This window comes from Macrosteles quadrilineatus, unplaced genomic scaffold (assembly GCF_028750875.1).
Source record: "Macrosteles quadrilineatus isolate MER2022 unplaced genomic scaffold, UCM_ALF_1.0 Scaffold_9__3_contigs__length_116548681, whole genome shotgun sequence".
Lineage (NCBI taxonomy): Eukaryota > Metazoa > Arthropoda > Insecta > Hemiptera > Cicadellidae > Macrosteles > Macrosteles quadrilineatus.
The window spans coordinates 14878676-14891999 of NW_026542602.1; the positions used below are offsets into that span (position 1 = coordinate 14878676).

The following is a 13324-nucleotide window of genomic DNA, read 5'->3' on the forward strand; positions in this document are numbered from 1 at the left end:
AATATCCTAGTAACATCCATAAAAAAATCAAGTTTGATCCAAGCACATTTTGTCTTTAAGTGTCACCATACTTTAATAACTTTGGTTAATAAACAATCTGGTTACAAGATATGCAATTCAGTCAATGATACCAAATACAATATAGTGATAATTTATTCGATTCAAAGACCAACGAATGGTACAACTTTTCTCACCGACCACCACATGCAGACTGGTCGGTGCGTCACTGGTTTAGACTCTGCTCTACTCTCAGAGTGACGATGCCTTAAAGTATTTTAATCATGTTGTCCGTTAACGTTCCTAAACCTATCTCCTTTCGCCTCAACCGCTAATTGTAGAAAAAGTGATTCCATCTGAAAGTACACGACCTTATGTCAGTATATAAGGGTATCACTCCGATCAACACAATCATTCTTGCATCATGAACAGTCTTGTAAGTATCTGTTGTAGAATAAGATTTGATTGTTCACTTTTATATTTTTTGTAAGATATATACTGATAATTATAGATAAACCGGTTATCGGATTAATTTAGGAATACATGTATCATTGTTATCTATGTAGTATAGTTTGTTTAATAGTCAATATTTTCTTCTTTATTGAGTTTATTAGGTAAAACTAAATATTTGATTTGAATCGTTGTAGTTTTGTCACAATAAGCCATAAATTATGGAGCTCCTGCAGATTGGCTTATTTTCACTAAGTGTTAAGAGTGATCACTTTAATATCCGATGATATGGTTTGTCATTATAATATAGTAACAGGTTAACTGTAAGGACTACGTAAAGTCGCCTCAGCAAAGACGCTTATTTGTATTCTATTTATTTTACACATTTCATTTAATTTGCAAAATTTATCTCTGGCTAATCCTAATAACGAGAAACCTCCCTGCGTTTGTTTTGGGTTTTACAAAAAAAGTTGAAAGCCTGTAAATACTCTTTCAATAAACTTGAAGCTACGTGGTTTCAGGATACTTGGGAATAACCTAGTATCCATAAAACCAAGCAATATTTAGTTGGTTTCTAGTTCCAGTAAATTATATTTCTATTCTATTCTATTTAGTTTAAATTTTAGTTTGTTTTCTAGTCCACGATAGTCAGGTTTAATTTATTATATTAGGTTTCAAGTTGACCTAATGAGTCAAATGTGTTGATTGCTAAATACAGTACAATAAAAGTCACTCCACTTATATACCGAACATTACCTTATTACCTTATTAATTTGTACTGGAATGCACAGTTAATAATTAATAAGATTACCGTAATACTTTTTGTAATACCTTAATACTTTTCAAATTCATTATTTTAATATCAAAATATAATACTTTATTACCAACGATGTATTATGTTACCGTTACAAAATAACTGTAAATCGTCCACAGTTTGTAAAATTTGTTTGGCAAATTAATTTGTTTTTAAAAATGCCTCACAATGAGGCATGATAGAACATTTCTTACTTTGAAAAATAAAATTTTATTTAAAATAATATGAACAGTTCTTAAACATAAACCTTTTAATTTTGTATTTGAATGATAAAGAACTCAAACAATTTAATTTGTATACTTTATTTTTATAATCTGGAGTAAGGTTATGAACTTAAGACTTTCAAGTAAGTTTCCATCAGTATTAAAGTCCTACAGAGTGGTATTTTTAAGGAAAATATTAAATTTTGTATGTAATAAAAATTTGGTGGATTTCTTTAAGTGATTCAAAGTGCTAACACAAAAAATACTATATTTTAGCCGTCATACAGTTATATTGTTAAGTTTATCTCGTAGAGGCCTTTATCATATAACTAAATAATTTCCAGACCACTGACAGATGTTACGAATAAGAGACAAACCTATAATTAAACATTTAAAACATATTTTTGGTTCAATGTATTTTGTGTCACTATTTTGAATTGTAACGTTTCCTCTAAAACACCATTCATTTAACAAAATCGCTATCATAATAAAGAACTTATTTTTTTAATGGAAATCATCACATTACCACAGCTGTAAACAGTACGCAAAGTAGCTCATTTCCACTCTAGAGCGGGAATGAATAATTCCCCCTCGCTAAATCAGTTTATTTTACTGTTATGGTTTCTAGACAAACCACGGCCGCGGTTACGATTCTTTAACAACCGGTAAAAAATCACTATTATTTCCATTTCTGGGATTTGTTGTTTAAACAATTAGGCAATACGAAACTAAATAGGCATAGACAAAAATATAAAAAGTGACCTGATTGAACGCATTGAAAGTGCAAGTGGTGTGGTTGGTTAGTGAGCGTGGTGTAGTTGACCTAGTGAGAGGTAACACGGTGGTTACTGGTTATATAACGTTACAAGGTACCGGTTCCGCTCACAACCGGTTACTCGATCAGCTGTTCCTCTGGAGAGCTGCCAAGGATCAGCTGATTGTCAAGGTTACAGCGGTCACTGATCCTCTAACTTAGATACTTGAGCAAAGTTCTGAGATATTACTTACCGTATGTAAAGCCTTTGGCTATATACACACTACGATGAGGTTTACATTGAAGTTCAATTTTTAACTGTACACGTCTTAAAATAACAAAATTCAAATGGAGTATGTTAAATTTAACAAAAAAATTCTGTTGACAAAAAATACTAGAAACAAACATTATAGCATTTTCTTTGTTTGATAACTTTATTGGTAGCTTTCTAACGATTTATTATTATTTCGGCATTCTATCTACTAATAATGGTTAATGTAACATGTAAGTAGCTAGTGAGTTCATAGTTTTGCACTGAATATCTTCTTATTTTACTAAAATAAAACTTGCCCCAATAATGCATAGTTTTTAATTGGAATAATTCAAGACACTTTTATTGTAACACACTAAAAATGACAACACAACACATATAAATTTACAACTCATGCTTTACACCTGCAGTTGTTTATAATAGCAGATAATTACTGGTTTATAAGTATTTCAGTGTTTTTTTTTTTTTTCAATGTGAATAACCATTTTCACGTACCGTATAAAAGTCAGGAAATTTTGACTAGTATTAACCGTTTTTTACCCAGCCTGGAATTCAATAGCTTACCCTGATTGATGCTATAAGGTAGCTACTGTATAATCCCCTTAATATAATAACCGACAGGTTACATAAAATAATTTAAAAACAAGTTTATAATGTGATAACTACTTAATTTTATACAAGTGTCAAATATACATTTGTTGAAATTTATAGCTCTGTTTTGAAATGACTTTTCTTGGGTTTTAAAGAAGTTTGCACTTTTCCAGGTAGTTTTCTCCGCCCTGGTGGCCGTCGCCTCGGCCGCGTCCTATGGGTATGAGCCCAAGTACGAGCCCAAGTACGAGCCCAAGTACGAGCCTAAGTACGAGCCCAAGGAATATGGAGGCGCCAAGAGCTACGCGAGCTTCCACATGGAGTCTCACAGTATACCCATCAAGGTGCCAGTCGTGTACAAAGAGAAATACGAGTACAAGCCCAAGTATGAGGAGCCAAAGTATGAGAAGTACGAGCCCAAATACGAACCCAAGTACGAGCCCAAATACGAACCCAAGTACGAGCCCAAATACGAGCCTAAATACGAACCTAAGTCTTACAAGTACGAAGAACCCAAGTATGAAGTGAGCTACGAACCCAAGTACGGACCTAAATATGAATTCAAGTATGAAGAGCCCAAGTATGAAATTTATGAGCCAAAATACGAGCCTAAGTATGAGCCCAAATATGAATTCAAATATGAGGAACCCAAGTATGAAATTAAATACGAGCCCAAATACGAGCCGAAGTATGAAGCTTATGAACCTAAGTACAAGTATTAGACATATTGATTGTTAATTCTCTTACCTTCATGTTATTTATTTCATCCAAACTCGAGAAAGTTCCTTAAAAATTCACAGCCTGTATCATTCAATTCAAATTAAAAAATCTATTACTGTTTATAGTGTATTATTTGACGTTTCCATAAAGACTTCTGTATATTTAATTTATACTAGCTGTACCCGCGGGCTTCACCCCGTTTAACTTCATAAGTATTCGCATGGCTCATTCAAGTCCTGGTTGAAGTTCGTTCGCTACGCTCACTCACCTTTAGGTTGGAGCTCGTTCGCTGCGCTCACTTGCCTTCAGGTTAGCTCGTTCGCTACGCTAACTCACCTCCAGGTTGAAGTTCGTTCGCTACGCTCACTCACCTTTTGGTTGCAAATTAGCTGTTGTCATAAATTAAAAAAAAATAATAGTGCTGCACCCTGTTGGTAATCCTTATAACTTTGATGCTATTGAACATCATAGAACAGAACCAACTTGTTTAATTGAAACAGCTGTTAAGATTCATTAATTCCTTTAAATATGAAAAATCATAAGGTTAACATGGGGAACTACAGAGCCACTGGGGCGGAGCCCGAAAGGATTTTTGAGATAAGAATATGCTTTAATGTTAATCGGGAATGTGAGCTATCATCATGCCAAATTTCAGCCCAATCCATCCAGTAGTTTATGCGTGATTGAGCAACACACACACACACACAAACTCACAAATTTTCGGATTTATAATATTAGTAAGATTTATTAGGTTGATTGCTATTTTTCAAACCTTTTTCCACAGAATTGTTTTTTTTCTTTAAAGTTTTTTTATGTGTGGAAATATTAGCTGTGATATATAATGTATAAAACAAACACGATATCCAGGTAGTCTAGCAATCTCTACATAGCTATTTATTACTCCAAACCACCTTGGTGTTTTTAAAACTTGCTGTTTAATATGACGTAAGAATCAAATTTTTAATCATAGGCAGTAATTATATATTGCTAACTATTTACTAACTATGAAATGATTCACTGACAGAGTAAGAAAAACAGTTTAAGGAAAAGGGGAAAACTATTGTATTTACAAAATAAAAGAAAAATTAAAAATCACAGTTAGTATGAGCCATGCTCATGGTGATGAGGTTCTTCGTGATGACCATGATGATGACTGATGACGGGGATCTTGATGACCTCCTGATGGCCTACGTGGAGGTTGTAGTTCTGGTAAGACTCTGCAGGCTCGTGATGATGCTCATGATGCTCGTGATGGCCGTACTCCTGGGCTGTGATGGCGACAACCATTAGGGCCAAAGTGAGGAGGATCTGGCATAAATTGAGTATATTAGCAATTTGTTCAACATATTTACTTACATTTTTCGTGTATTTAGGCATTATTAGTATTAAAGCTCTTGACAAATTTTTTGGTACTCTTGACTATGAATCGTACCATTATATTATGAAACGAGAAGGCCAAGTTTGATCCCGAGCACATTTGAAAACATTTTAGGGGTTAAAAAATAATGTGATATATTTATATAAAACAAAAACACTAGTTTAACACTAAAAATCTATTTGAACTATGACGTCAAAAGCATAAAGGCAAAGTAGTGGCTACTAAAACTGCATGGACCATTTGTACGAATAGCTTAAAATGTGCCCTTATTAATCTAAACCCTCCAAATACACACCATGAATATTTACAGTTAGTTAGACTTGATCTGTTTAATTTTACTTAATTTTAACTCCAATTTAAAAACTCTAATTTTATTTAAGGAGATAGTTATTAGTGTAACTAATCTCACCACTACATAAAATCATCACGCCATAAAGGGTCTCTCTTTGACGTCATCAAAAGTGTAATGAACCGAGGCAATCTTTAAAGCTACTTTAAATGACAAAAAAATTAAACCATGATCATCTACAAATCTACATCAAGACAACCCAAACCGCTATTACTATTATTTAGATTCAACATGTATTAGTCCGCCAACGCAGTAATACATTCAAATTGAAATTACCGTAATATTTTTACACGTCACCTTAATGTTTAAATGGTCATGAAAGAGTATTTTATGTAATGAAATAATGCAATGTTATATTATAATCTACACAAGCCAATCAATACAAACGCGATCATTTGTTTATTATTCGGGACTATTTTTCTTTGCAAATTAAGAGGATTAATATTTATTAAACCTTTATACAATAAGTACCGCTCAGTACACAATGAGAACACGCATGATTCTGCAACTAAAAGTGGCTGTCTGGACGATAGGAGTGTTAAAATCTATGGCTTTAGTTTACCAAGAGCTAGGAGAATTATTGTGACAAGATACTGGGATCATAGGAAAAGTTGTCTAATAAGTTACTTAAAACTATGGTGATTTCATAATGTAGATCAACAAAATTAAATATTTTATATTGAATTTCTCCCTATCTAATAGTTTTCACTTATGCTCTTCATAATTTGGAAAATGCTACGACTTGTAGTTTGCTAAAACTCAAACATGCAACACATATATTTATGTTTGAAGATAAATAATGAGTTTTTCTGCAAATTATTAACGTAATATTCATGAAGAAAAGTACTCACAATTTTGCACATGTTGGATCCTATACAGCTGCTCGCACTGAACTATTTTGAGACTCCAGAGCAGGATAATATATACTGTGGGCCACGCTCTGAGGCACTTCCTACCCTTACATCACGGATTTTCTCCACACATCGTTATCTCAAGTGAGACACCCGTTATGATCGCAAGCTAATGACTGGAAGTATTAAACAGGCAGGAACTGAAAGTGAACGAGACGATATTATTACCCCGGCCAATGTACAGATTGAGGAATAGGTTGGCTTACATACACTGTGTAACATAGTGATAAAGTATAAAGACCTTTCTGTTGAATTACAAGTTGAAAATCATGCAAACACGTCTTTTTTATTGAATCGTATTATTACCAGATTGGTTTTAGAAATATAAGCTTTAGAAAATATGATGGTTAATGAATATTATTGTTCATGATATACAGGGTGTCCCGGAACTATTTACCAATATTTTAGGGCATTGCTCCTGGGTAAGAAACATGTCTAAATATCATATTTAAATTGTCCGGAAGTCCTTAGTTACTCACACATTCACCATTTTGTTTTTTTCAGTTATTTTTTTTTTCTAAAGAATGGTTTAACATACGAAATGGAAACTTTGCACAAACATTTATGACAACTAGACAAAGCTACCAAAAATTTATGACGATTTTCGAATTCATAAAACAAAATGGCGGTCATTTAAAATTTTTATAAAATCAACTGTTTTTGAGTTATTTAAGAAACAAAATTTTAAATGGCTGCCATTTTGTTTTATGAATTTGAAAAATCGTCATAATTTTTGGGTAACTTTGTCTAGTTGTCATAAATGTTTGTGCAAAGTTTCCATTTCGTATAATTAACCATTTCTTAGAAAAAATGTATAACTGTTAAAAACAAAGTGCGGCTGTGTGAGTATCTAAGGACTTCCGGACAGTTTAAATATGATATTTAGACATGTTTCTTACCCAGGAGCAAAGCCCTAAAATATTGGTAGATTGTTTCGGGACACCCTGTATATTTGAATGATATGTTAAACCCGCAACGAATAACGAAAACACGCATAGAGATACCTATTTATATCACGAATATTAGATCAGATAATTATATGGTTCTTTAACGTAAACAAATGAAGTCACTCACCCAAAAGTAATATAACATGTTGGTATTTTTACTTATATTGAACGTCAAAAACATTTTAAGCCACATGCTACTGTTACTAGTATAAGATCCAGATTTTGTTGATCGTCTATACTGTTTCCTTTTCTAATTACCGTGGCTAAAAGATACTGTCGGAAAATGATATTGATATACATGCAATAGGACATTACATTATTTTTTTAGGTTCACATTATTTTTTAACTTCCCTACTACCATGAACGTTAAACACATTATAAACATGGTACCGTTATAAAAAACGTTCATAAATATTTGTTATGCTAGGTAATTTTAAGCTTCATCGATACCCAACTTCGCTGTAAATGAGTCACACAACTTGAGCAGGAAAAAGGATCATTAACCTATCCAGACTTAGTGAACTAGATACTGTATATTGATTAGTTGGTTGCAATAATTGAGTCATTAGCAGTAGCCTATATAAACAATAATGCATCATGAAACATGGTTTAAAGTGCATTTCATATTCATTAAGGGTTAGGACCTGTCAGTGAATACTAAGCAATACAACATTTACTAGCTTTACATCTCTTGCAAATATTTTGTAAAATTAACGATTTCATGGAAATTTTCATCAATTATTTTTTAAAGTCAGTGTTAGATACGCTAAATCAACCACACACTGCAATAGGGAATTTTACCATCGTCATCCTTAGTAAACCCATAAACTTACAAAAATCGTGGGAAGTTTATGTGATGGTGCTGATTACTAAAGCTCGTTTAACATTTTTCACAGCTCATATGAAAGAAACACAATTATAAAAATATGTCCTCTTTGGCTTATTAATAATAGTTTCATTCTCTATGAACAATTGTAGTATCCAATGTGTACATAGCTATGTACACAACTAAGAAGATGATGGTGCAAGTATTCCTCCCTACTCGAAAGTCTATGATTAAATTGCATGTTGCTGTCAAGTCAACCATGACTCGTGGTGTACACCAAGTACATTATCATAACACCATCTCTACCACATACACCATACAACATGGTCAACATTGTAAGTACATCATTTAAATTTTAATATAAAGTTATTATTAGTTTTGTATTTTTGGAATCAATGACTAATCGAGTAAGTTTATTAGTATACAAATCTTTGTAACAATTCAATATTTTCACCAATATTTTTTTATAGAATAATTTAATTTCCACCATATGTTTTCATTTTATCTAAACGTTAATCCCTTTTCAAACCATATATAGTAATTAATTGACCAAGCAGACCAATAGGTAATCAATTTAATACAATAATATAGAAATTTTCAAATAACCTAATATCATGTAAATATATAATAGCCTATAACTTTTGTAACAAAATTGCTTCAAATTCAACATAAATTTATTTAAATAACTTTTCAAAATTATAATTTAGCTCTCTAACAAATGAGATTTGTTATAATATATTTGTGAACAGTGGCCTATAATTTTATATTATTAAGTCGGCATTGACATATGTGAGTGCAACAATACATCAGACCATCATCACTTCCAATAGAGCCAAGATAGTATGAAGATGCAAATTAGACACTACATATTTAATATTAAAATTTTATAAAAAAAGTACATTATTCGGACAAAATTAGTGAAATTTGTTGAAAGAAGAACCATCCTTGTGACGAACATTCATAATTTATAACATCAAGAACTTAACTTCAAAGAAGACATCAATTTTGGTGAGATAACTCCAATAGACATTTTCCCCTTTGGAAGCCATTAAAACCTTTTTTAAAACCTTTGGACATTTATACTCAAAGTCAAGAACTAATAGAAGCTTAACTTATTCAAAATTATTATTAATTCAACCAATCTATAATTCGAACATACTTTATATTTTAAAACAAAATTTAATTAGGCTTATATCACAAGATTAAATTCAAATGCCGCTCGATCACCCAACCTGAGATTAAGATCCTTACAGTAAATTATAACATTGAACTTAAATAATTAAAACCATTGTAATAGGCCTAGCCTAAAGTTTTAAAGTAAATTCATCTCCCACTGTTTGTACAATTTATTGTGAACCCCCTTTCTTTTCTTTACTATCAGTTTTGTATTATAATTAATAAATTTAAGTTTCGAAATTGTACATGGAGTTTCCATTGTAGACCTAAGTTAAAAGTTGATTACATCTTATATATTAAAAAACATTTGCAATACTTATGACAGCTAGCCTGACCATACTACTGGACCGAACTACACACGGGTTGTAGCAAAAGAAAGGTTATCGGTCCTATATGCGTAAGTTTTATTTGTATTTTGAAAATATTTATGATAATTGGGTTAAAAATGGAAATCAATGTTTTCTGATGGAGATTTAACACGGGGCTAATTCTATATGTTAATGGACAAGCATGTTTATTGAAAACCTTTTCTGCTCCTGGGCATCGCAGGGAAAATATAAGTTTAACGCAAGAAAAATATTTGCCTGTAGATGTGCAGGATCCACATAAATATACATAAAAATAAATTAAATAAATTAAAATATGACTTAACCTCAATAATAAGAAGACAAAAATTTAAATAAAAAAAATTACAGGGGCCTTATGCGTTGCCATGTTGGTGACGAAATAACAACAAAATATTTACAGAAAATAAAAACAAATGAAGAAATTCCAATCACATGTTTTATTTACAGCGTAGGGTAAAAATAAAGAAGTTTGCGCAATACACACTTTTTGTCCAGTTTTCGACCACGGGGCGAGCTTTAGTATATTACTATCATCAATTTAAATATATCACTTTTGTAAAGGTATTCTCCAATTTCGAGAATTTTTCATCACCTCAGAAATCAATAATTTTTATTTACTACTAGAAGCTACAATTTAGGGCTTTCAGTCCATAAGGTCAACATATTATCACATAGCTGAAAATCCTGAGTTATTTGCAGAATTATATCCTGAACTCTAAATATATAGACGTAGACACTAAATAAATATATAGACGCTACCTTTGGTCACAAAAAAACTAAGATAATATACGATAGAAGCTTAGGATAAGACAATTTATATTCGATATTTTGTTTCTGTTCGTTCAGTTTACTTTATTTATATTTCAAAGGAAGCTTTTTTAATCCTTTTAGTAAGGCCTTAAGATAATCTTTGTGATTGATAAACTAACGAAATAGATTTTATCCAACACAACGTGGAAACTCCTTTACCTAGTTGATATTTATTAATGGGGTTTTACTTAGACTTCAGAGCACCAGAGATTATTATGCATGACTGTCCTGATTTTCCAAACGATTCAATGTTAAATTCCAAAAATTATTCAATTTTAATAGTTTTAACCGAACAAGTTTTTATAATAAATATAAAACCAAAATTGTAATAATCTTTTACTTTTATTTCCTATTCCTTTTTGAGACACAAGCAGCTAAAGTCTTATTGTTTGTTCTCTTATGTGACAGACTCGGTAATCTTAAAAAACTATGAATAAATCCATGCGTTAAAAATGCTAGAACATTTTCAACCAAATAAAAAACCTATTTAGATATAAATCTGTTTTATTTTCGTTCCTAAAATAATTAGTCTGTACTTCTCTTATGTAGATAGTAAACATGTACGGCTTAGCAGAATAAGTAAATAAACCTCTTGGTAATCGTTTAACACGGTAAATTATCCTTGATTTAATTAATAGAGCCGAAACTTGGTTATCTTCCTCACTTTGGCCCTGATGGTCGTCGCCATCACAGCCCAGGAGTACGGCCATCACGAGCATCACTATGAGCATCACGAGCCTGCCAAGTCCTACCAGAACTACAACCTCCATGTTGGCCATCAGATACCCATCAAGATCCCCGTCATCCATCATTACGAACACCATCACGAAGAACCACACCACCACCATTATGAACATTTTTAAATAATAAGTTCAACTTAAATAAAACCTATTGTTTTAATTTGTTGATTTTTCTTCTCTAGACTCCTGAAAGGAAATAACCATACTTGAATTTATTCACATTTTAGGTCTAATGATCGGAAATTGCAGTAATCATTAAGACATGCAAATAATTTGAACTAATGTCTATACATTCAGATATTGTCTTAAATACAGTTTATGTATTTTATGCAGTATGTTGAGAGAATTTTAAGACGTTGGTTACAAAAATATTTAAATGTATTGGATTATAATTACATTTTTTGTTCGCTAAAGTGTTGGAAAAATCCTTCAAAATTATCTAACATTCTGAAGGACCCACAAACAAAAAATCTATTTAGTGATTTGTAGTTTTTTTAAATAATAATTCAGATATTTCGACACTTATTATATTACTTAAGATACGTTGAAGGTATTGAATGTAGACCTAGATAAGATATAGTTCAACGTATCCACAAAACCCACAGAAACGAACATTAACATAAACAATATGTATGTGTTGTCGTCCCTAAAAAGAAATTGAGGATTTTAACCCAAAATTAAAATTTTAATTATTAGTCTATATGAGATTATATTGAAATAAGTAGATATTATATTATACTTACTTATACTTTATACTTTTCTTTGAAATGGCGACCATACAAAGTAGGTATTTTAAGCCAAGTATGAATGGAGATGAGTGTATGATGAGTGGCGCGATCTTGTAGGCTTGTTAGTGACTAAGGCCGACATATTCCTTAGACACAGCTGTTAATTAATAGCCCATTCAGCTAATGTTGACTAAGAGACCTACAGTTTATAGTGGAATCCGAACCACTTTTTTCCTTGGTATATACGAATTGGTCTAATTATCAGGATAGTACTGCGAATAATCGTAGTTCACCCGTGCGGACGTTAATCTACACCAGGGAGTATCGCATCCACAGTGCATGCCTATAAATATCCACAATCCATGACCTCCTAGTAGCTGGATTACAGGACGACGCCACCCGTCCCAGTCATATTCTATGGCTATGTTTTTGTACTGTGTGTGCATTAAAAATAACACTTTTTGGAACTTTATCACACAGTATCTTTTCTGAGTCCTTGTTAAATCATAAACTGTGCACTTAATAGTAGTGGCGAACCCAGAATATGAAGCCACTTTAGGCACGTTTTCCCCATAAGAATAACATGGTGACCTTTTTTTGACCACTTTTTTAAAAATCCAGCTCTCGGCCAATACAAGCCTATATTAATGTTCAATACCATTGTACAACTCCATTACCATTTCAAATCCACATCCATTCACAAAATCAATCGAGGTTTGTACGCGAACTCGGGCGCGCTCCCGGCTCATGGTGCGCTCCCTTGGACATCCTTTGCGGAAATCCATGAGTTCTGGCTACTTGGGAACCCAAGCCATTTGACATACAATAAATCACCCTTTCTCCTAATTATCTTCTCTACAAAATACATGTCTTTATACTTGGTCTTTAACAACTCCTCTGTATAGAATCCTCCTCTGATTATATTACCATTTTCATCTTTCAAGATATAAGTCACAGGCTTTGTATTCTTAACTTCTGCTATTATAAATAGCTCCCCTGTTAAATTCGGGGTATATCCTTTACTAAAAACATGTTTATTCTTGGATATCCTTATGCTATCACCTACCTTATATCTTGGCTTTTTAACTTGCACTACTTTAGAAGTCAACCTCTCATGCACATATTTACTATTCTTAATACTCACTTGGTTAGGCTTTATTCCTATAGATCTATGCACCTTATTATTATATTTCCGAATTAACTTTGGAAGTAAATCCAACCATTTATAACTTCCCTGAGCACTAAATTCCCTATATAACTAATTCTTTAAAGTTCTCTGAAACCTCTCTACAATTGTAGTCTTAGTTGCAGA

General features: G+C 32.2%; 1 protein-coding gene and 1 long non-coding RNA gene across 2 annotated transcripts; one reads left to right on the top strand and one right to left on the bottom strand.

Moving 5' to 3' along the window:
* Window positions 1-395: 395 nt before the first annotated feature.
* LOC129004384 (adhesive plaque matrix protein-like) lies at window positions 396-3920 on the top strand. Its single transcript, XM_054432954.1, has 3 exons — window positions 396-433; window positions 3254-3594; window positions 3643-3920. The coding sequence occupies exons 1-3, from the start codon at window positions 422-424 to the stop codon at window positions 3800-3802; spliced, it is 513 nt and encodes a 170-aa protein (XP_054288929.1). The 5' UTR covers window positions 396-421; the 3' UTR covers window positions 3803-3920.
* A 924-nt stretch (window positions 3921-4844) lies between these two features.
* On the bottom strand, window positions 4845-6413 carry LOC129002093 (uncharacterized). The gene is made up of 2 exons (XR_008491535.1): window positions 6379-6413; window positions 4845-5108 (listed from the first exon to the last, which is right to left on the bottom strand). It is a non-coding gene; the product is annotated as an uncharacterized LOC129002093 (long non-coding RNA).
* Between the last annotated feature and the right edge of the window lie 6911 nt (window positions 6414-13324).